The 25,791-nt window shown below is 41.2% G+C and overlaps 1 protein-coding gene across 4 annotated transcripts in view; it reads left to right on the forward strand.

Annotated features, from left to right (window-relative positions):
• Positions 1-25,551, forward strand: part of rnf152 (ring finger protein 152) — an 85,850-nt gene extending 60,299 nt beyond the window's left edge. For 2 of the 4 annotated variants that reach the window (XM_078162663.1, XM_033639544.2), the window contains exons 2-3: positions 18,359-18,460; positions 21,263-25,551. In XM_078162663.1, the coding sequence (XP_078018789.1) occupies positions 21,453-22,097 (645 nt within the window). In that variant the 5' untranslated portion in view covers positions 18,359-18,460; positions 21,263-21,452 and the 3' untranslated portion in view covers positions 22,098-25,551. The remainder of the gene's footprint in view (positions 1-18,358; positions 18,461-21,262) is intronic. The other 2 variants (XM_033639543.2, XM_078162664.1) reach the window with 1 other exon arrangement.
• Positions 25,552-25,791: the final 240 nt, after the last annotated feature.

The raw sequence follows: 25,791 nt of genomic DNA on the forward strand, positions 1-25,791 counted from the left end.
TAACTGCAGTGGAATTCATGCGATTTGTTATGCTCAATTTAAAGGAGCTATATGTAAGGAATCTAAAGCAAATAGTCGTCAAATCATCCTAATATGTCACAGAGACTAAGGAATAATGTTCATATAACATACTGATCTCACCGACAACAATAGTATAGCCAGAATATTTGCATCTAAAAAATTTTTTTGCAGTCTGCAAATCATGTTTATGTTTTGAATTTGTGTTTTGGCCTGTTGCGCCACCCACCGCCATCTACCCGTCACGCAGTCAGTAGAGTCTCAGCATCAGTTACAGTTACGACTGAGCTACAGCAGCACAGCAAGCAGCATTAGCAGTGTCCCAGTACATAGCATTAGCAGTCTCCTCAGCTGTATCCCGCAGCAGCGTTAGCAGCAGAGAAGCCGTACTTGCTCAAACGGTCCGCTGGAAAACCGAAGATCAAGGACGCGGCGACGTGGCCCTGCCACTGCAGCCGCCCATGGGCAAACAAATCAGTCTCCAGCGTGCCGCTGTCCAGCAACCTTGAATCTGTAGGGGAGGGGGGGGCGGACACGACTCGTGGCAGTATTTTGAATTTGAGTACAGTAACCGTTTTGGCCACATTCTTACATAGAGTGCCTTTAAATGTATTTCATTCTAAATGAATTTATTAAACTAACTAATTCATTCAAACGGCCAAGAAAGATGAAGAAGAAACACATTTTGTTAGTAGATATACTACTAATTCCCTGCACCCTTTAGTTTTTCATCCATCCATCTTCATAACCGCTTATCCTCTTGAGGGTCACGGGGGGGGGGCTGGAGCCTATCCCAGCTGACACTGGGAGGGAGGCCAGACTATTGCAGGGCTAACACAACCATTCATGCTCACATTCACACCTACGGCCAATTTAGAGTCACCAGTTAATCTATCCCCAACCTGCATGTCTTTGGACTGTGGGAGGAAGCCGGAGTACCCGGAGAAAACGTAGAAAACAGAAACATGCAAACTCTGCACAGAACGGCTCCCTCCTGAGATTGAACCAGGAACCCTCTTTCTGTGAGGCGACAGTGCTACATGCTACGCCATTGTGCCACCCTTTAGATTTTCAGTCTTATTATAATCTGGCTTCACCTTGGCTAATTGGTTAGATCCAAACCTTGCTCCTCCCCAGCTCCACCCTCTACCAAATATGGTCATTTTAGGTCACTTCTTGCTCTAATAATCCAAGATGGTGACAGCCAAAATGCCAGAGTCAAGGCTTCAAAAGTCCACTACATCAATGTCATGGTAGTATTGTTTTTATTCAGAATATGGGCAAGCCGCATTAAAATGTATAAAAACTTGAAAACAGAGGTAAAACACAAACTGCAGTGATTGCATTTAAGCTAGTTAATTCTAACTGGTGAGTTAGCCAAAGCTAAAGCTAATTTACCCACTTTTACCTGTTTCATGTTATTGAAAAAAATCTATGTTGATGCTGAGTCTGTTACACTACATATATAAAGCAGTAAATTATTATGGATCCTGCTAAATGCTAACTAGCCTAGCTTAGCAGAGTGGTAGTAACTGTTCTGTAACTCTAGTGGAATTAATATTATGTTGTGGTTAATTTAAATGTATTAAATATAAATTATTTGATTTAACTAGCTCATTGGGTCAAATAGACAAGAAAGATGTTAGTAGATACTTCCCTTTCCCTGCCCCCCTTAGATTGTCAAAATACAGAGCACAGTGTTAATGATTAATAGTCGGCCTAAAAAGGTACAAAGTAAGGTTTTAAAACTTAGCTAAACTGTACAACAGATACGTAATTAGCCTTCAAACTTCAAACTGTTTCTCTCAACTACACTGTTCCAGTCTGCATTTGTATGGCAGTTTATTGCAGTGATTAATGCTTTGCACCACAGTTGGATGATATTCCACACAGTTCTGTAGTAAAACACACACATGCAAATTACTCAATAATTAAGACTTCAAATAAATTCAAGTTGTCAGAAAGCGTTAAAAGACACCAAAATAGGCAGTTTATTAAAAAAAACTTCCTTGAGGGAGGCTTATCCTCTGTTTCCTCTGGCTTGTTACTGATTCTCTTCGCCTGACAACTTAGTTTTCCTCCTGGAAACACAGACGTGTGTGTGGGTGAGAGATTGCTTTGTGGAGTAGCTGATGTCGCCCGCCTCATTTGTTTGGGTTTGCCCATAATTAACGTGTCAAAGCGCCAGAGAAAGACATTGAGGTGTTAAGGGTGACAAGGTGACATGACACAGTTTGAGGGCAACTCTAAAAATGTGCCGCGCCGTCACCTTGTCAATTTTACCACCTCTGGTCTTTTTCCCCGAGTACCTCGGAGCGAGGGTTTGACAAAACAGCAGAGATATGACAACGTCTGTCTCCTAGCAACATGCCAGATCTCCTGTCTGTGGTTCAAATTGACTGAGAGACTCTTGAAAGCATTAGCTCGCAGCGTCGCCATGAGTGCGATAGATAGTAGAGGTGCAGGTTGAACGGAAGACAGTACGTGTGATGAATCTCTAATCTGGTTGTTTTTCAACATCCAGTGAAAGTGTTTTTTATTTCTCTTTCCTCCGAACATTTACCTGCTGAGCTTCTCCAAAATTCAAGCTGGGTCTTTGTCTCTCCGTAGTACAATACCTGAATACACATTCAAGCACATGTACACAAACATTCGTGCACGCCCACACACACGCACTCCTGCTGTGCTGCTCGCTGATGTGGGAATGATCTCATACTCAGTCGGAGGAGCAGGGTCGGGGTGCGTTTGTGCCTGCTGCGTCGCCTTGTGCCGGATAGACTCAAGCAGCTGCAAAAAGATGCACAATGTTAAAACCTGTCTTCTCAGGTAACCACCTCGCCAGGAATGATTCTTATTTACCGCCGACTTAAAAAGCACAAACCCAGACACCCAGGCAGACAAGCCTTGGAGAAAACACATTTCACTGCACACGCTCTTTTCCATAAAAGTCTGTGATTTTCAAACGTCTCTTTAGAGCCTCTGGAGAATCGTAGCCCTGAGGCCTGTCCTTAGCAGTGAATTTTATCACCGTCTCTGTGGTGAACTCTTTTATTTAATAAGTGAATCGAAGTGTTTCATTCCACAGTGGGATGTTCTCCATTTGAAGAAATGAGACCTGCTCTTACAAAATGATTTCTGGCATGAGAGGAAAAAGCACATTATGGCCTACGGTTAAAGTTATGAGTCATCTAAAGACTACTTTCACTTATAAAATGTTTTCAAAGGGAGTCGCTTTTGTTTTTGTTGAAATTGGTTGAACTTTTCAGGATTTTTATTGTCAAAGCGGATATAGAGTGCTGACAGCGACACTGTCCCGCATTTATTAATAGTTTTTAAATAATCCTCATTTACATAGTTTCCATAAGCAGCCTCGTAGCTTAATTAAAAGTGTCAGTGTTGTTTGAAGTTTGGGCAGAGCTGCTGTGCTCGCCTTTATCTCAGGTCTTCAGGATCTTTACTTGAATCTGTAGATGGAGATCAGGCCTACGGCTGCTGAAATCACAGCGTTCACCTCTTTTCATCTGCTTTGAAAATTGCACAATTTCTCAGTGTTGAAGATGCCTTTCATCAAAGAGCGGAGAGGGACTGTGATTTGTTTTGCTGATGAGAGTTTTTGGACTCTGTGTGACCTCACTGAGGATTGATGGGATAGTGTGTAAAAGCACCAGTAGCAGTTGCTCACATGCGTACAGGTGTGTGATCTCACAAAAACAAACACATAATCACTCATGCATGTCAGTCTCTAAACAATAGAGATAGTGCAACTTTAAAGATGGAAAATACATTAAAAATATAGTTTCTGTACATTTAGACACATTTTCAAGTTAAGATTGTTGCAGGACTTTTGTCATGTTTTCTGCATGGCTAAAAATTTTTATGCATAAATTGGCCCAAATGTTGTATAGTAATGTGGATTTTGCTTGAAAAGGTCAAGATTTTATATTTCATAACTCCCAGACTTGGCAAATAAAAATCTAAAATGCATTTCTCCCTCTATCAATTCCTCTTCCTCCTCCAGTTTTCGCAACAGAGTGCCAAAAACAACTCAGAGCTGATGTTACTGTGATTTCAATTTTCACTGGACTGTTTTTTTTAATTACAAATGTGACAGAATTGCATAAAATTAACGACACATTCTCTGACATTTATCACTTGCTATGTTTTTTTGTGACGAGCTGCACAGAAAATACCTCAACATGATACTGTTGGCAACTGACCATCTCAATGAAAAATTTTTAACAGCATTTAAAAGCTGTGTTATGTGATAAAACTGCTTTTTGGATCTAGAGTGCTTTAATATTTTGCACATTTACTTATTTTCAATGGAATTGTTTATATTGAGATTTATTTGAGGTAGTGATAAATAGATTTCCCGAAGGCTTGATATCAAATTCAGTCAGTGTAATCAACTTCGATGAACACTGACAAGTAGATTACATAAAGCAGTGCTGCTTTTACTTAAATGTGGGCAGATGTATGGTGCAATGCACTGACATATTTAGATTATTATTATATAAGTGTCTGACAACATCATGGAAAAGCTCAGTGACGGACCTTTCAGTTCAGAGTAAGTTAGTTAGTTAAACCAGAAAAAGCCCTCAAATCGCTATTGTCAAATCCACCAGACTCCATTTAAATTAGCAGTAATTTTAATGTCGTAAAACACACTTTATTCAAAGGTGACAGAAGCAAAATAAAACTCAAAAAAAGCTGCCTTGGTTTGTCTTTCCACTGTTTGAACAAAGACTCTGGTTTGGTTGAAATAAACCCATAATCCACTAAGTTAGATGTGTAAATCTGCTCGCTCTGTACATGCTAAAATTACCATTGATTTGAGAGTCTGGTGGGGTTGGTGGACAACCAGTGGTGATTTAGGGGCTGTGTCTGGTTAAACTAAAAAGGTCTCTCTCTTTAGGGCGTCTTTTCATAATGCTGTCAGACACTTAAAATAATCATCTGAGCCTGTCAGTGGCAAAAACAAACACTTTAAGTGGATGTAAATTGACAGTGCTCAATTGACAGGGATCGCATTGCATTTAGTTGCTGCCGGCTGCAGCCCCCTTACTCAACACTGGACCGGTTTCAAAAAATTTTGTTTCCATTAGTTACTTTGACAAAAAAACATGAGAAGATAGTGTCCAAGTTGAAAAATACCGATATTATCCTTTTAACACAGTCTAAATTAGGCTAAGGATCAGTTCATTCAGATAAAATATGACCAAACACTAGGTAAAGCTAACTCTGCATTCAGTGTCAACGTATCAGTACAAATTTGGTCAGTGCTTCTGTTAAGTTATCCAGTTTTATACCCTCAGTCTCTCTTTTGGTAAAGGTCTGTGTGATGTCTGTGTTTGAGAACACTCTGACCAGAGAGGTAATTCAATCAGCTCTGCCTATCCTCTCTATTTTCTCAGGTGAATTTGTTGCTGTTAACTGTGGAAAAAGTCTTCTGTTGTCAAATATTGGCTTTCAAGAATGAAACCAAATACCTTGAGAGATGTATTGGACGAACACTGTTGTCCTCCTCCAGTTGGGCGGCGGCAGTGGTGCAGGAGTTGGTGTCACGCTCAGACAGATCTGTGGGGCCGCGCTCATCCAGCAGCCCTGCCAGCTCTGACGCTCGCTGGCTCCTCAAGCTGGAAGTTGCCATAATGTGTCCTGCAGTGGTCGGCTGCACAGGCCTCTATCAGGGGCACCATCTGTGCTGAGCCCGCACACACACAATGCAGCACACGTCATCCTCAAACACAACAATACACAAAAAAAGCATTCAGCTTTATGGACATATGTGATAGCTGAGCATCTCATGCCTAAACTGTGAACATTAATCTGCTACTATAACAGCCTCCACTTCAGATGTTGGATTCAGGTGCTGCAGGGATTTGATCCCATTCAGCCACCAGCATTAGTGAGGTTCAACACTGATGTTGGGAGATAAGGTCTGGCTCACTGTCAGTGTTGCTGCTCACCCCAGAGGTGTTGAATGGAGTTGAGGTCAGGGCTTTGTGCAGGATAGTCAACTTCTTCCACACTAAACTGGGAAAAAAAAACATTTCTTTATGGAGTTGGCTTTGTGCACAGGGAACATTGTGATGTTGAAACAGGAGATAACACATAATAGGAACCTGAAAAAGATGTTCCCTGGCTCCATATGCCCTTAATAGGACAGGTGTTAGGTTAGGAGACTTTAATCATGACTCTGAAAGTAATGAAGTTGTGCTGGCACAGGTTTTTGTCTAAATATAGTTGCTCTTTTTGTGAAGAGGACAGTTCAATTAATTACAGCCTAAGGAATTAAAAAAAAAAAACTATGAGTAGAATGAATTGAAAATATAACAACTAACCAAGTAAATAATTGAAAAAGAGAGCCAAGTTAGTGTTAGAAAATAGGTCTAGGGCCAGGAACGTGGTCAAAGGTAAGGTAAGGAAGGACAGCTGCAATAACTGACTACTCCCAATGCCAAATGGGTTAATGTTAAGGAAAAAGACGTGGACAGAAGGTCTGAAACCTCCACACGCCCTCTTACTCAATAATTTTAATGTCAAAGTTTAATGTATTTATGGCTCTCTGTCTGACATGTCATGTATTGATATGCAATATAAACCACAGCATTTTTAGGGAACAAGAGTGAAAAGAAAGTGGCATGAACACAAGAGGGTTAATGTGCGTCAACAGAATATTTAACTGGGAAACATAGGACCTAGGAAACTAAAGATCCTGGGAACACAGGACCCCGGAAACATAGGACTTGGGAACATAGGGTCTTGGAAACATACAGTAGGACCATGGGAATATCGGACCTTGGGAACATAGGACCCTGGGAACTTAAGACCTTGGGGGCATAGGACTGTGCAAACATAGGGCAGTGGGAACATAGGACCTTGGGAACCTAGGACTTAGGAAACTAAAGATCCTGGGGACATAGAACCCTGGAAGCATAGGACTTGGGAACACAGGACCTAGGAAACAAAAGATCCTGGGAACATAGGAGCTTGGGAACTTAGGACCCAGGAATCATAGGACCCAGGGAACATAGGAGCTTGGGAACTTAGGACCCAGGAAACATTGGACCCAGGGAACATTGATACACTTGCAGTCCTAGTCATCGAAGCTTGCTAACTCTCAGTTAGCCAGCTAGTTAGCTCAGTCACTGACTTAATATGTTCACACAGTTCTTCAAAAGAAACATTTGTTTCTGAACCATAACTCATTTGTGTAGCTTTTTGGCAATCACTAACACATCAACTAAACCAAAGTATGTTTGCATTTGTGGTCCTGAAATATGTGGCTCCAGAGGTATCTAGAAGTCCTACAGTAGAATGACTAATAACTGCAAGTAGATGAACCAGTGTAGCTGATGAGCTAACACTAGCCAGGTAGAAACATGCAAGCGGTCATCATGCTAGCTTGCTAACTTTCAGTTGATGATAATTTTACAGCACTTTACTCATGCAGACTTTTTACCTGTAATCTCTTTTTTGGAGAAGTTTATACTCCAGTGAGTACGTTTACATGGACGGTTTAATTCCCTTTTCATTTGGAATGAAAATTCATTCCTATTAAAAGTGATCTTGTAAACACCTAATTCAGAATGAAAATGGCCAGTGCGATTGAAAATTCAATCCGATGTAAGGGGCTGGAATATTCCGTTTCTAATTCCGAATGAAAGAATTTCTTGCACTTGTATACACTCATTCCTCTTTAAGTTCATTCTGGTCTTTCTGCGCGTGCTCGTTTCCTTGCCTTTCTGGCGCGATGACATATATAGCACGCATAGCAACGGGCTGAGATAGAGCAGTCGGACTCGTTGCACTCACCGGTTTCCATACGCCAAAGCATGGTCTTCTATCTCCCTCCTTCGACTTTCTACCTCCCTTTTCTTCTTCAACAGACGAAGCATTAGCAGAACAAGGTTGTTGTCGTACTGCTGCTTCAAGAATATAAGCAAAACACACCTGAAAAAGGCACTAAAAACAGCGGCATCAAGCATCTTGTTATCCGGAGCGAGGACTAAAGTGTTTTCTTCCAGTAAACGTAAACACTTAACATCCGCCCCTATCCAATCAGAAACCTTCCCTGCCGCAAACCTTGCGTACCCAAATACAAGCAATTAAACTGATCTCCCGTGTAAACCCTCATTTGGAATGAATATTTCCCATGTAAACTACCTGGAAAGACTTTAATTCCAAATGATTTCATTCAGATTTATTTCATTCTGAATGAGAAGCCATCATGTAACCACACCCAGTGTCGCAGGTTAGTGGACGGTGCGACACATTTAATAAGCTATGCTAGCCTTCTCCATTTTGGACTCTACAGCTTGTAATGACATTTTTTGCGTGTCAAAAATGACTATAGATTTGTGTAGAGATATCTATTTTTGCAATAACTCCATTCAGATTAACTGAAACTGGTTTCAGTACTTCTATAATTTTTCTTCATTTCTTTAGACCTTAACACACAACTATATGCCAAATCTCTTTCTTTTCTTTAAACTTTATTCTAACCTTAATCCTAAAGCCAAGATGTTAGATAGTCATCCTCAGACAGCTATTTTGAAGAGGTGTGGATAAGCACAGTAGCTTATTTTAACACATATCCACACCATACACTGCAACCTTAGTCAAGGACAGACTGTTCTCTGTCCTTCTCGCCTGTGCAGTTAACATGAAATGTATATGAAAAATGGGCTGCAGTTTAAGTTAATTGATGAGTTTTGGATTAACAAACAGGGAAGGACTGTGGAGCATAAAAAGCAGCTGCTGTTGCCCTTTAGCCTCTCTAGCTCCTGCATGACTACTTAAATGTACTCTGGAAGAAATATTGACTCCTGTCCAAAATATGTGGGTGAGGAAATCGACACACCAACTACATGCAAATGCTTGCTCAGCACACTGCCCACAGTCAAGATTCAGACAAGAACAAATTTCATTTGGCATGTTTTTTGAGTTGTAATATTTATGTTACTGCAAAAATCCCATGGCTGAAACATGTCGAGATTAACTGACCAATCTGTTACCACCTTGGCTTTTATTCACTGATGACAAACAAGGATATTGAGATTAATTTCATACTTTAGCATGCATAAGTGACAAGCAATTAGCATAAAATCAACATGCAACACCTGCATCACAGCACATTGCATTTATCTGTCATTTTGAAATGAGTGAATGTCGATTTGTGCATAATGGAAAGTGCCACAAATGGCATGGACAGACTCCAAATGGAGCTGTTGAGTTTCATTGCTTCTGGCTAGTTTGAAAGTGCTAGGAAATGTGTTTGCTCCTGCCAGTTTCTCTGCTGTTTTAATAGTTATCTGAGGAAGGAGAGATAGCGTTAGAAAATGTTTGGGAATTAAGGATGGTACATTGGAGAAGAGCTGAGCAATGGCTTTATTGACTTAGGATATCTGTTAAAATCTCATGAAGAAACGGGTGAATATGGGCATCAGTCCAGGCATGATTTTTACTGCTGCCACAGACTTTTCAGTCCTTTTTAATTTGTTGGTGTGTTTGGTGGTTACAGATATCTCAAAAGCTTGCCAACAGATTTCAATGAAATTTAGTTGAATGTGCGGTCATGGGCCAAGGACCACTTGGTGTCACTCCAACGATTTTTTTTTTTTAAAGGATTTATTATTACGACCAAATAGGGGCTACATCCAAATGTCCAATATCTGGCTTGCCAAATCTGCGAGGGCACTGGGATGCAGGGAGATAAAATGTGCATTGAAAATGGAATTAAAAACTCAGTAATTACCATGGATATAACCCACGCTGAGACCTGTAATCCTGTAATCCATCTCTTTTTCAGAATTCCTATTGGCAATTTGAGTGCATTATCAAACCTCACACGATACAAAATAATGTCCTCTGTAAGTCATCCATACTGATGTGATTTATGGATATTATTATTAACAAAATTACTACTTGAAAGAGGGAAAAATGTACAATATAAACAAATGCACTTGGCTGTCAACAATGACATGTACGTAGACTTATAATATCAGAGGATATTGGCTTTTCTCAGATCTATTCGTATCATTTTTTGTTCTTTGCAGACATACAAAATAGAATACAGTGTAGTAAATTGCAGCAATAAATGTTTTACATGGAATTGACAATTACTCAAGTTTTCAATTCAGTTCAGTTCAATTCAGTTCAAGTGTGCACATTTTTTAAATTTGGATTTTCTTTTTGCAGATATTGTCATTTAAAAGACATGGCTCTCCAGTGAAAGCATGTCATATTTACTGTTACTGTCATTTATGATTATAGTAGGAAGATAATTTGAAATAAAAACTTATCTCACTTGCTAGGTTTTTGTGTTAAAAGGTCAAGGTCACTGTAATCTTAAAGGCTCATTTATACTCCCCTTACTGACGAAAATAGTTTTTTCAGTTTCAAACTATCTAAATGTCAGTATTACTGATTCTATCTGTTCCACCATTTTCTAAATGCCTTTGTTGTCTCCTACGGATGTATCTTACTTGAACTACGCTAAACTGCCCCCGTGATCTATGATGGTACTGCCCCCTTTCTTTTCGTATCTGTAAGATTTCAGAAAACGTGCATAGGTATGGATGAATGAACGCAGAATACAGACAGAAGGCTCCATCCGTGTCTGTATACATGTCTAACGTTAAGCATAAATGAGCCCGAAGTCTTTCTCAGTCTTGTGCATATGATATCTTCTTAAAGCCTTAAGGGAATTTCCATAAATTTGGCACAGACGTCCACTTGGACTCAAGTATGAAGTGATGAGACTGTAGTCATCAAAGGTCAAGGTTTGGGCCTTAACTCAAGAATTCATATTGTAATTAAGCCAAAATTTAACACAGATATATAACAGGATAAAATGATGCATTGATATATTATATATCGATATATATATTATATCCAAAAGCCAAAGGTCAGCTTCACTGTGACATAATATTTTGCAAAAACATCTTTCTGGCCATTACTGAACGCCACATCTCAGGAACAGAAGGGAAGACATTTGGTCAGATACTGAAATGGTGGCTCTAATCTTGGGTGTCCATCTTGACACTGTGCTGATTGTATAGATCTTCTGTGCTGCTGTGGGGAAGATGTGTGTGAAGCATCCAAGTGTCAGAATATGTAGTGTCTTTGCAGCACCATCCATTTTTAAAGCACTGTCAACTGTCATGGCTACAAATGAGTCTGGACAGACATTGGTGTAAAGTGTAACTGCAGCTTGACTGGTTTGTGGAGGCATACAACCCTGAGGTGGTAATTAGTAACTCTGTATTAGTTGTTGTGCTATATACTTATTGTGTGAGTGGCTGTTTAAATGTAAAATATCTGTAAAAGAATATCTCCAGGTTGTGGAGCTGATGGCTGAAAAAGCCTGCACGTGTCAGGTAACAAACTGCTTTTCACCTGCTCGATGTGAACACACGACCTATAATAAACCAGCATGCACATGCATTATATGAACAGTGACATCACACTGTGCATCATCATTTCACTGGTATAAACTACCTCAGGGTTTGCAGATTACCAAGTTTTTCCTCCATGCTGCTCACAGCCCACATCCCCCCTGCTGCTTCCAGGTAGTTTATTATATTGAGCTGGGTGGAGCTGTGTGTGTGTGTGAGAGTAGTGTGTATATAAGTGTGTGTTTGTATATGTGTGTACTTTTGGCTGGGGCGGTTATTTTTAACTTCTGTCTGCTAGGACGAGCGCACTTTCTCCTCAGCTGATTGGGTGTGGAGGCCCTGAGGGAATGTGTGTGTGTGTGTGTGTGTGTGTATCTATATATATATATATATATATATGTGTGTGTGTGTGTGTGTGTGTGTGTGTGTTTCTGTTCAGTCTTCTGTGTATGTTTTCTGTTTGGTTACTCCCAGTGGACCACAGGCATGTCGGGGTGGTGGAGGCCGCCGCTCGGTCACTCTGCATCATTATGAAGTCATACGTCCTTCCCTGCTCCCCTGATGACGCCACAAAAACACTCAGAATTATTAAAGAGTCATGCTTTTACAAAAATAGACCAGATAGAAAGGCTCAATCAAATCCTAAACTTTCCTTTAAATGGTTTCTACTGATTTGTGTTCTAGTTGAGAATCTCACCTGACACTTTTGTTTAAAACTGCTCCAAGACCATTTTAGGGGGCTATTTGTTGGATTTCTATGTAGGTGTGATAGAAAATGGGTCACAAACTGAGCATTCGCCAGAAAGCCAGGTTGCCCTGGTTACAGCTCAGTTGAACCGATAAATCATATTGTTAAGCTGAAGCTCCTCAAGCTCCTCAAGAGCAGACGTGCTATTTCCTTCAGATTTAGTGAAAAACTGACACTGGATGGCCGTGCTTTCACTGTTACCTCAGACGATCTCTTCCATCCGAGTGACAACTGTGTCATCACCAGGGCTGTGGAGAGTTGACAGTGAGAGCAGCAATGAAATGAAAACTGTTGATAAAATCCTCGATATGACAGCTTAATAATACAGAGTTTGCAATACATTCTGCTGAATAGAGCTGCAACAGGTCATTAACTGATGATTTGATGAGTTGAAAATTAATGAGCAACTATTTCCACAATCAGTTAAGTTATTTTTTGAAGGAAAAAGCCAAAAAAAACAATGTCACAAGTGAATATTTGCTTGTTTTCTTAGTATTCTGTGATATTAAACTAGCAAAAGTTTTTGTCTCTCACTTTTGGTTTGGACAAAACATGCAATTTGCATATGTAAACTTGAGCTTTTGGAAATTGTCATGGGCATTCTTCACTATTTTCTGACATTTCTTTGACCAAACGACTTATTATTTGAGAAAATGATCAAAAGATTCCGTACATCTGTGTGTATGTCCCATTATCGTGAACCCGATATCTCAAGAATGAAGGGAATTTCTTCAATTTTAGCATAAATGTCCACTTGGACTCAACAATGAACTGATTGGTGGTCAAAGGTCAAGGTCATTGTGACCTTGCTTCTGTGTTATTTCGTAAAGGCGATATCTCAGGAAGGCTTTGAGGAAATTAACTAACGTCCACTTGAACTCGGAAATTAACTGATTAGAATTTGGTGGTCACAGGTCGTTGTCAGTGTGACCTGAGAAAACATGCTTTTTGCCATAACTCGGGAATTTATTCACTAATTATGACAAAAGTTCACTTTCAATAGGATATTATATAATGATGAAATGGTGACTTAAAAGGTCAATTGTCACCTTTGCTGTGACCACCTTTAATGTTCTGCAGAAATACTTTTCTGGCCATTATTTAACTTCTCTGTAACAGAAGAAGAGATCTGGTCAGATATTGAATTGGTGACACTAATCCTGGGTGTCCTCCTTGAAAAAGTGCTGATTGTATAGATCCTCTGTGCTGGCAGGGGGAAGATATGTGTGAAGCATCCATGTTTTCACAGACATGGATGTAAACTGTAGATGCAACTTGACAGATTCGTGGAGGCATTCAGGCAGTAATTCTAGTTTTTCTTTTTCTTTTTTGTAATCATTGATTTGAGGAATTTAGGGCTGGGTATCAGTACTCAATACCATTAGGTATCAACTAGGGATGCGCCGAAATGAAAAATTTGTGGCCGAAGCCAAAGCCGAATAATGTTAAATGCTTGGCCGAATACCGAGTACCGAATACCGAATATCGTTGTTTAGTTTTTCATTAGTTTTTGCAGATGAACCCCCTCCAGATTAGTGTTGTCACGGTACCAAAATTGGATCCCACTGTACGATACCAATGAAAATATCATGGTTCTGAGTAGTATCACGATACCACAGCAAAAATGAGGCAGATGTGCCTTTTGTCATTTATAAAAAGATAAATCACTTTTCTATGATACATCAATGATATTTCAATGGAATAAATTACTTAATGACTTATTCATACTTCAAAAACAGCATCAATCAGTGATTAACATAGGGGGGGATCAAAATAAATAATAATAAAATAAGAATCAACCAGCCACCCTCCTCCCCTGACAAGTAAAGAACAGTCCCTAAAGCGCGGTGAGGTTTGTGGGCTGTGAGCGGCTCGTTTCTCCTCTGACACATCACATACCTGTGTTCGGCTGGCTCGGCTGTTTAGGTACTTCTGGGCAGTCCACACGCCAAGAAGAGGATATTATTGGAGCTGACTTCTCCATCACCGGTAAGCCGATGGCCGCCGTATTTGACAGGAATACATTACTGTCTGTATCTGTGACCCCTGTTCAACCCACAATCGGTGGGATTCGCCTTTCGTTTCTGCTGCTGGTTGAAATCTGTAGGCTGCTCGCACAGCGTGCTGAATGATTTAAGCCTATTTTGCTCGCTCAAAACTATTTTTAGTCGCAAATGCGAGTGCATTGAGGGACGGATCGCCACACTGCCGACATTTTACTCCGCGCGTCACGGCACGCTGTTTGATTGCGTTATCAAAACACGCCACTATTATTCGGCCTTGCTTTTAACTTATTCCACCGAATACCGAATGTGTGTTTTTTTGCAATATTCAGCCGAATATATTCGGTTACCGAATATTCGGTGCATCCCTAGTATCGACCAAAATAACCCAGAAACAAATAGTGTCAAAATGTCTCCAGTCAGCTGACACCTGCATTTGATCTTTTTTTTTGTGCTGGGGGTCTGATTCCGACTCCACAACAGATCAGAAAACTCTCTGTTGCTGTCTCTCCACTCCCGGAGAATGGTCAGTTCAACCTCTGCCCGCTTAGCACGAGCTAACACAGCAGCAGTGGCTAACATCCAACACTGAGCTGTTAAATGGTCCCAACAAACTCACACCAACACTGTAACGTTTCGTTATTTGTCATTAAACCTGTTAATAACCATTAGCCTTGTCACTGTGTGTGAAGTAGCGGACTCTCACAACTGTCTCTGGTGCAGAGCTCACCCTCCTGCAGCAGCAACTACACCCATTCGGTCTGTGATGGGGTTTATTTGAATTGGCAGTTCAGAGTGCTGAGTTGCCACCAAAATGTTCAAAATTATGGCTACGCTACACGTCACCCTGTTGGCATTATAGGTATTGAAAGAAGTTCTGGTTTGGTAACTGTTGCTCATTTTGTGTAAAAACAATAATTCGTTTTTTTTTTTTTATTAAATTTAAATTATATTTAAACAAAATTAACTTGTCAGAAATGCTGCCTCTTGTGATTTTGTTTATGTATTTATTGTGCAGCTTTATTCTAGTCCTTGACATGCAGAAAATATGTGAAAAGGTAGTTGCGGAAAGGAAAAGGTTGAATGCGGGGAAAAGGGAAAGAAACTACCCGATGAAAAGTATGAAGAATTGATGTAAAGCAGAGGAGGAAAAGCTTTTCAGTCAGAAGGGAAGAGGGAAAAGGGAAGGCAAGAGAGAGAGTGACTGGGTGTATGGGAATATTGAGCCACAAAGCATTTATGTCAGATCAAAGCTAATCCTTATCTTTGGGAAAAGGATTCAGTAATACCCTGGGCTGTCTCGCCCCCTCAAGGGCAGCTCTCTCTTTCTGCTTCCCTCTCCTGTGTGCTCGTATTCCTCTCTTCACTTCTCCATAAAACTGCCAGGATTTCTCTGCACTTTTTTATTTCCTCGACTTTGACTCGGTGACGGTGTGGAGAAACTAGGTCAGCAGGGGAGTGCAGAGTGAGGAGGCAGGAGAGGCTGGGAGGGTCTGGACTCCGGACCCTGGCTGCAGAGGGGGAGGGCAAAGAAAGGAGACGTACATGAGACTGAAGCGGATGATGCTAACAACCAGATAGTCTGTCAAACCCTACAGACAGGTTAACCTAATGAGGATTCACTTGACTTCTCACTGTACTGAAGCATTGTAGGGTGTGAGAATATCTGGTTTTCTTCACTGTCTGAGGAATCTGTTTCCAACATGTTTGAACAGCAGTCCCATGAAACTCTTTGCATTCTTAGGTCACTTGTAGTAGTCTTACTGCTAACTGGACACAGCATTTCACCTTGATGAGGCATCTTGGTTTGGTTTAGAATAAGCTTCCAGTTTAATTTTGGAAGAATCTGTATTTGTTAAACTATGCCCAAAACATTCAGGTACCCGCTTAGCTAAACAATAAGACAAAGCTTCTTGAATGCTGATCTTTTTAGTTTAGCATTGTAGTTCTTTAAGGTTATGCCACCCACTGTCCACTTTCATGTACTGCTAAAACTCATGGGATGTTAGTCATCTTACTATATAATGACGAAAACTCTGTCTGTGGGTGTGTCTGTCTGTGTCTCTGTTCCACGTTTTTCTCCTCACTGACTTGGTCAATCCATGTGAAATTTGGCACAGTTATATAGCAGCTGATTGAAATTGCAAACTTTGAATGGGCATATCTCATGTCCCATATGTCGTAGAGACATGAAACTTTGCACAGAGATGCCTCTCCTCATGAGGAACAAATTTGCCTCAAGAACATAGATTCCGGTGATACAGATTTTCTGCCATTTTGAATTTTTTGAAAAACACTTAAAATCGATCTCTTCCTAGGAAGTTTGACCGATCTGCATGAACATAACCTAGGGACCAATATCTAAAGTTTAACTCTAATTGGCAACTGGGTGGCGCTATAACAACAGAAAAATGCTTAAAAATGGCTAAAATGCGACCGATCGCTGTGGCTCCCCCTGTGGTATGACTAAGTCTAGTCTGGTATGGTATGCTGTACATAATCACGGAAACTGTCAGTGTGTCATTCTGTCAGTCAGTCATTCTGTCTGTCCCATGTTTTTCTACTCACTGACGTGGTCGATCTATGTGAAACTGCACATAGGCATTGAGGATTGGCATAGGTAGAAGGTAACAAAGCTACCAATGAGTATGGACTAGTGTTAATGTTAATCACTTCCTTCAGGACTTCTTGGGATTGATGTAGCCTAAAATGCCTGCTACATGGCAGCTTTTCTAAAATACTGTGATGCACAATGTTTTTAGGTGGGGTGAAAATTGAAGTGAAGTGAAATTTGCAAAAATAGTTTGATTTTTTTGTGTATAATTTGTTAAAAAATCAAAGGCATTTTGTTCCAGTGTGAATAGAAACTCACTGTTTTGACTTTGTGAGTTACACTACATTAACGTTCCCATTAACCTCGCCTTCATTCTTCCAGCATGTGCAATAGATCTAGATGCAATAGTTTTTGTTGAGGTAATTTGCCTGTTGTCAACACGTTTCAGCCATTCTTCTGGGTCTGTTTTGCTGTAAAAAAGTTTGTTTGTCGATAACTCTCATTTGTGTGGACCACAATGTTGGACGCAGTGTAACAGCTTACCCTTGCTTTTGTGCAGAATGTCAGGGACTTTCCTTGTGCGGTCTTCAGCAGTAATTTTTGTTAGCAAATGTGAGTGGTTTGTGTTGCACGTCTGTATCTTCATGACCAAAAACAAGGAAGTGAGTTCAGTGATGTCATGTGGGGGAGTGCTGTGATGGGTCAGATTGGCATAAAAGCTGATGTGGTTGAACAAAATTGCAATGTTGCACAGAATTCAAGGGGATTGGTTGAATTTGCTCTTTTATTTGCAATTTCAACATCACAACATCCTGGAGGGGCTAATTAATGTGATCATGTAATATTGAGGAGATGTATGTAACGAAAGATCCAACTCTCAACAGAAAAACTATTTTTGCTCATTGTGTTCCTTTTAAAGATAACTGAAACCCTACCAGACTTATAGTCTGCTACAGTCATCTGTTTTCTGTCTCGATACAGATACTCACCTCAGGAATACCAATTACAGACTCGATACCAGTGCTGTCTTTTCTTCCAAAATTCGAAATCTCTCTACCAAACTTCTTGGAACTCATTGGGATCATTTTTACATAAATCTAAGTTCTAAAACTGGCCTGGCAGCTCATCCTGACTTGGTGGATGTTTTAACTGATAGCAGAAACAGTGAATCCAAACTTACCAAACTGTATTTTTATGATTGATCACACCTGACAGAACTAGACCCACTGAAGAAGGTATCTGGTATCCAGAGGGTCAGATAGGTGCATCCTTAGAGCTAAACCTAAATACAAATAACGGTGGCTTCGAAATAGTTTAGATGCCTACTAAGGATGTATTTTGGTCAGGATAACTTGGAGAAAACCCCAGGGCAGACCCCTTACACACTGGAGGGATTTTACATTACACGGCCTGGCAGTGCCTGAGGATCCGCAGGGAGAGCTGAAGGACGCGGCTACAGACAAGGGCATCTTGGCTACCTTGTTTAGTCTACTGCAATAATGCCCTGGCCCTAGATATTGATGGATAAATCAATGAAAAGCTCTCAAAAGGATTCAGGTTTTGATAAGCCGATTCTATGTGGGATTTCAGTTCCAAAAAAATGCTCAAAAATCAAATCCTTGTCTTGTTGCAGTTTTTTACCACCGCCCAAGGTCGAATGTGATCATTCTGTCTTGTCCAAATGAACCAAACTAAAGGACTCCAGACTGAATAAATGGCTCCAAGCATGCCTGGTGTGAGTACACTCTTATCTGTCATTGCCATGTCTGTGTCCCCACAGGGCGCCATGACAAGTTTAATTGCCTGAGATCTTGTTTTTGATAAAGGACTGAGATGTACGGTGTTGCGGGGCAATCAGTGGTCACCTTTTTCTGTTTCTAGCACCACTTTTCTCTCCATCTCTCACCCTCCATCTGTCTCACTCTTCACTCTTGCTGTCTACCCACAGTCGTGCCCGGAGGGACACCGGCTCTGTTGAGATGGCAGCAAAGAGAAAGAGAGAAAAATCTAGTCATCTTCCCTCCTCAGCAGTTTTCACACTTGACAATTTGGACGAAAAATAAAAGGAAAAGTCGGCAGGGCCTGTTTGGTATTCATTGTTTCCTTGGTGCTATTTTGACAGGGTTTAATCATCTGTAAAAGAAAACTATCACGGCTTCCGCATGGATTAACACGGTAGACATGATTATGCAAGAGGAGGAGGAGGAGGAGGAAGAAATTGTTTGTGGAGTCTGTGGCCTGAAGGAGACAGTTAAAAGAATTAGCCATACTTAACACAGATACTGAGGCCAAGGGTCTCATGAACTCGCCCTTATTGAAGCCAGCTGCCAGCTGATATGTACAATGTCTGCTGTACATGATGTTAAGTCTGCCGTTCGTGATGCATCGTTTGACAGCTGCACCCCCTCAGTCAGGTCTGTACCTTAACTCCGTGCTGTGAGTTCAGTAGTCTGTAAAAATGTTCAGCATCATTTACAAGTGTTAAACAACTGCAGTGCTTGCTCTTTAAATACAAACCATGCATTCTGCTCATTGTTGGCTTGATATTTTCAAATGCTGGGAGGAAGCTTTTTAGCAGCTGTTTTGAACTGATGTATGTCTGTCCGTCCATCCCATTCTCGTGACTGCAATATTTCAAAAACCCCTTGATGGGATTTCTTCAAATTTGGCACAAGTCTCCACACAGACTTAATATTTAGTTGATTAGAATTTGGTGGTTAAAGGTCAAGGTCACTGTGATCTTGCATCCATCTCACTTTGGAAAAGAGATATCTCAGGAACACCTTAAGGAAATTTCCACAAATTTGGCACAAACATCCACTTGGACTCAGCAATGAGGTGATAACAATTTAGTAGGTAATTGTCAAAGGTCGAGGTCACTGTGACTTCACAAAACATGTTTTTGACCAGAACTCAAGAATTCATGCATGCTAAATATGACAAAAAATTCACAAAAAGTGTCTAATAGGATCTAACAATATAGTGATGACATTTTATATCCAAAAGCTCATCACAGTGTTCTGAATAAACACTTTTCTGGCAATTATTCAACATCATAACTGAGCAACAGTAGAGGTTACATTTGGCAACTCTAATCTTGGGTGTCCACCTTGAAACTGCTGGTTGTATAGCTCTTCCATGGGAAGATGTGTGTGGAGCACCCATGGTTTTACAGACATGGATGTAAACTAACTGCACCTTGACTGGTGCTTAGGCATACAACTGCGAGGCGGTCATTCTAGTTTTGTATGATGCGTTTAATTATTCTATTTGTTGCATTTGGCACCACAGCTACCTGAAGGGAATGAGCTGTCCTTCCTCTCTGTCTCCACACTGTCGCTCTCTCTGTGTTTGCTGTCCTCATCCTCCTCTTTGTCATCATTTTCCACCTGATTAACTAGCTGACCTGCTATCTTGAGTTATTAAACGATACTATGCACCCCGTTCCTACGTACGATTGTAATATATATTTTTAAAACCCCAACTATTTTGAATGAAAAATACAGACTTGGAGTGCAACTGCCTTTAGTTTGAGCAAGCATTTTTCTTTGGAGAGTGTTTCTGTACTTGTTTTTTTTTTTTTTTTTTTGTCTGTCAGAGTTTGAGTTTTACACCGTCAGAGTGAGGACAGTTTTTGGGGGGTTGGTTTATAAGGATAAAACAGGAAATGTAGCTCTGGGGTGGTGGATTAAGGTTATGCATATAGAGTAGTGGTGAGGATTATGATTGTAGGGTTGGAAAGAAATAATGTAGATAAGTGCAGAGAGCAAACACACTGTGATGATTTTTGTGATGTTTCATGGGGCCTATACTGATACCCATAATGTGGAACCAATGAAAGTGATACATTAACTGATATTTAGTTCCAGAAGTCAGTTGCAGTAAATAAAAAAGTTTTGACTCAAAAGTGCGCTATGCATGTTAGTCCTGACTAATACGCCCGCATAATGTATGTGTGTGTGTTGGTGGGACGTTCAGTGTGACAGTGATGTTCATGTAATATAGTAAACAAGCCAAGCTAGCCCTCCAAGCTAATGCGTGCTACAGTAAAGACGGATTGGGCAATATTTTTTGCCGACAAAAGCCAGAGACTGTAAAGTATTAGGTCAATGTGAGCTGTAAATTCACCACTTCGTAGCACAAGGCAGAAGATAACGTTGTCTCAGAGCACAATAGGGCAAGTCTCTCTTCTTCTAGACAACTGCCTACGTCTTGTTCAGGCTCACCCTGGGCCTGGGTCTGGGACCGTAGCTGAAATTGATGGGCTTAGCAGCTAAATCTGGGGACCGATACATCCCCAAAAGTGCACTGCACTGACGATTTTAATCTTCGACTTAGAAGCCCTAAACTTAAGCCCTAACAATAATACCATCTACTTCTTAAAGTACTTAAAGTAAGAAAACCGAATTTCCACAGACAGTTTTTGTTGCCTTTTCTAGCATATTTAAGTACCAAAAGTACTTGCTTTTTCTTTCATAGTTTTTATTGTTGCTGTCCTCAGTGTCTCATTACTGGTTTCTCTTCTCTTCTGTTGCAGATGGATGACCATGTTGCCACCAAAGAGCTGTGACATCACTGTGAAGTCGTGGATGGTGGTGGACGTTGTGCTTTCTTAACTTGGATTTGTGCAACCTTTCTACCAGACCTGTTTGGCTTACCTCGTCCAAAAGAAATAGCTGTTATCTGCCAGTGAATATAATAAGGGACCACCGGCCCATCTTAACGAAATGGAGACTCTTTCCCAAGATTCCATTCTGGAGTGCCAGATCTGCTTCAACTACTACAGCCCTCGCCGGCGGCCCAAACTCCTGGACTGCCGACACACGTGCTGCTCAGTGTGTTTGACCCAGATGCGCAGCAGCCAGAAGGAGATTCGTTGTCCATGGTGCCGTGGCGTCACCAAGCTCCCGCCAGGCCTGTCTGTCTCCCAGCTCCCGGACGATCCGGACATCATCACTGTCATCGCCATCCCTCACGCCTCTGAGCACACGCCTGTCTTCATCCGCCTCCCCAGCAATGGCTGCTACATGCTGCCACTGCCTGTTGCCAAGGAGCGGGCGCTGGGCCTGCCGGGGGAGCTGGGATGTCGTTTCCTGCCGGGCAGCCAGCAGAAGGGGGTGACAGTGGTGACCGTGCCCGAGCAGCAGCCTCTGGGCCTGGCTATGGGTCTGGAGGGTGTGGGGGTTGGGCTGGAGGGAGGGGAGGGCGAGAGAAGAGTTACTGGCCCAGTGGGAGGAGGAGGAAAGGGCTCTACATGGTCCGGTGTGTGCACGGTGATCCTGGTGGCTTGCGTGCTGCTCTTCCTCCTGGGCATCGTGCTGCACAACATGTCCTGCATCTCCAAACGCTTCACTGTCATTTCCTGCGGCTGAGGGTGGGGGGAGGCTGCTCGGACTGCTGCGGACTCCCCCTGGATTCCCCCACCAGCTCTGCCTCTCCTCAGGGCGGGACTCTGCTGAGGAGAGGGGACTAAACTCACATCATGGGCATCCAAGGAAACTACAGAGCAATGTAGGGAGAAACAGGTGAAGAAGAGGAGGGCAGGGAGGAGATCCACAAACTGTCTGCCATTGTGTCCCTTTTTTTATTTGGGAGACTGAAATTAAAATGGAAATATAGATACAAACCTTTAATTTCCTCTTGCTGGCCCTTAAACTCCTGTCCTTTCCTGTCCTTCCATTTTCTCTGAAAGACCGCTTTGGGAGTTACTCCAGAAATGTTTTTGGCCAGCTGATTGGTTTTTGGCCAGCTGATATGCTTTTGGCGAGGGGCCGATCTGACACTCACTCTTACTCAGAGCCGTTGGATTGCCCGTCAGTCTGTGGTTTGTAGAAGTACATCAGTTATCATAGTGTTGTTAAGCTGAGTGTAGGTTCCAAGTGCGGTGTCTCCAGCTGGTGCGGCAGTACAAAGAGTTAGGACTTGGCTGCTCTCCGTTCTCTGATGCTGCAGGAATTAATTGTGCAGGATCCACGTCTGGCCCCATCTGAATCATCTGGGAAACTCAAAATCAAGACAGCTTTTCTTTTTTTCCCTTTCATACAACCTGTTCCTGCTCAGAACAAACTGTTGCTGTGATGGCTCAATATAGTTAGTAAAGGGATTGTTGTCAACAAAGGACAAAACATGGATTATATTCTTAATTCATGCCATCTTGTTACAAGCCCAAACCAAATACATGGGTAGTAGAGAGTTGCTCTATTTAGTCTTCAGTTTCAGTTAGTGCTGAAATGGTCAGGCATGGAGAGATTGGTTGGTTAATAAATTACTGTTTCATATTTGTCAAGCAGAAAAAAGACAAAGATTTATTGTTTTCAGCTTGTTTTGAAGGATTTTTTATGTTTATATCATTGTAAATTCTATAGCATTGGGTTCTTGGGACTGTTTGCCAGCTTTGGATGGTTGCTTTTTCAAAAAGAAATCCTTTACAAAAAGAATGATTAAAGAAATAATTGATTAATTGGTAAATAAAATAATCACTAGTTGCCATCCTATATTGAAAATGGTGGGAAAATGTTGTACAGCCCTCTTTTAGGATGCTTGTTGCCAAAAATATGCAGGCTATGTGATAAACAAAGAAATTGCTCAAAATACTATGAATAGAACTTTTTTTTCTTTTTAAAGACATATTTCATATTTAGGGAAAGAAGTTTATTTGAATTCTGTCTTAAAGTAGGCTATAAAAAGATCAATACCAATCTCATGTCTTTGTGTTATGTGCAGCTCCAGGGCAAGGATGCAGTTAGCCTAGCCAAGTGTAAGATGGAAACAGGGACAAACAGCTAGCCTGGCTTTCTCCTATGTTTAAAATCTTGACACTTAATTTGAACCTCTAAATCAAAACAGTTACAGTAACATGTTAAATCTTGTTTGTTTAATTTGTACAATGGTCAATTGAACTTAAGTTCATTTACCCCCTAGCTGAGGTTCATTTGGACAGGTATGAACACAGCAATCACGCTTGGGTGCATGCCAAAACAACCAGACCGAGACCTTCTTGAAGAGGTGGTCTTGGTTCTGTCACAACCGAACTCTAGTGCGGTTCATTTGTGGTGAGAACGTGTTCCAACCTCGATCCGAACCAACTGCACACACATAACGCTTTGTTTGGGTTAAACAGCATGAGCATGTTACAGTCCTGGAGGATTATTAATGTGCGTCTCCTCCTATGCTGCCTTAATATGCACATTCAGCACATCCAATGCATCAAAATATTGTTTTCTAGTTGGGGCCTCGTTTTCAAACTGTATGGTTTGACTAAAATGAACAATGACCACAATATAGTCCACGATGACCAGCGCTAAAATCAACCTGCGTAGTTGTCCCTCCATTGTGACATTAGAAAGTGTTGCATTATTTTGCAAGTGTACTCTTCTTCAACGCTCCTGTATTTTTCCCGCACAGAAATTCTGACCAATCAAGAGCAGCTTTCTTGCACAAGGCAGATATGGTCTGCTTGTAAATGCTGCTGTAAGAACACAAACCAACTCTAGAAAATTATGCAACTTTGTAATTAAATTAGTCCCTGATTCGGACCAAAGCAAGCGAACTCTAGGTGTGACAGCACCCTAATATTTTTGTACAGTTTAAACAAACAGGATAAAACATGTTCCAGTAATTTGTGAGCTTTTAGCGGTGCTTGTGTGTTTTTGAACATTGAAGAGAGCTAGGCTAGCTGTTTCCCTGCAGTTTTATGGGGAGCTACATGCTACGTGAGTTAGGGCCTGTGTCCATATAGCATTTTTCCTCAGCAGAAAATTGTTGGCAGGGTACTGGGGAGTGCTTCATCCCAGCGCCTCATAAATTCCTGCTACCAGTGCTTTTTTAAAATGACGCACTGTGTATGGGTATGTTTCTGTGACAACAATCTTGACACCAATGTTAGCTCGGTAGCTAACACAACGCTACATTAACGGAGGGTCGACCACACAGTTAAAAACAAGCCTACAAAGCGAACTGGAAAGCACAACACTCACCAGCAACATCCAGTGTCTGCAGGCCAGTCCACTCCCAAAATAATGAGCCTTTTTGTCTTTGTTGTGACTGTAGACCTCAGCATAGCTAAAGAAGTGGCAACTCAGAGCGCAGGGGGCGGTTGCATAAAAAAGAGGACAACTGAAAAAAGACGGCAGTGCTGAGAAAAAAAAAACGCTCTTTGGACACAGGCCCTTAGTTAGCTTACAGGACGTAACCACAGTTTAAAGGGAAATTTTGGTTTATTTCAACCGTCTCCTATCGTCCTAAATTTGTTTCAAGTCACTAGTGACATAGAAATAATAGTTAGCATGTTAGCTGTTAGCCTAGATACAGCCGTAGCGTCACACCTGTTAAAACGTAATTGAACGGGCATCCTTTCAAGTGCAAAGTTAGTCCACTAAACAAGCTTTTTCTCCACAAAGACCGCCTCATATCATTGGGATAAATGTCAGAGAACATATAGAAAACGACATGTAAACGTGTTGTCTTACCTTACCGGTGTGGTGCCATGTTTGTTGTTTACCATTTAGCTAAGGCTGCAACCGGTCCCATTCCTTGCAACAGAGGTATTCCTCTTCTGTGGGCATTGGGGCACAGCATTCACAGGTAACGTTACACCACCAATCTCCAGAGCTAAAGCCTTCCAGCAGCCATTCCTCCTCTGTCGTCCTCTACCTGTTGCACCTCTCTCTCTCTCCTCCTCCATTCTTCAGTTTCACGAAGCTCTTCGTCAGTGTATTCTGGCTCAAATAAATACACACTGGTAAGGTAAGACAACACGTTTACATGTCGTTTTCTATATGTTCTCTGACATTTATCCTAACGATATGGGGCGGTCTTTGTGGAGAAAAAGCTTGTTTAGTGGACTAACTTTGCACTTGAAAGGATGCCCGTTCACTTAAGTTTTAACAGGTCTGACGCTACAGCTGTATCTAGGCTAACGGCTAACATGCTAACTATTATTTCTATGTCACTAGTCACTTGAAACAAATTTAGGACGATAGGAGATGGGTTGAAATAAACCGAAATTTCCCTTTAAACATTTTTGTATGGGTTAAACAAACAAGATTTAACATGTTACAGTCATTT

The sequence above is a fragment of the Epinephelus lanceolatus genome, chromosome 20 (genome assembly GCF_041903045.1).
Source record: "Epinephelus lanceolatus isolate andai-2023 chromosome 20, ASM4190304v1, whole genome shotgun sequence".
Taxonomy (NCBI): Eukaryota; Metazoa; Chordata; class Actinopteri; order Perciformes; family Serranidae; genus Epinephelus; species Epinephelus lanceolatus.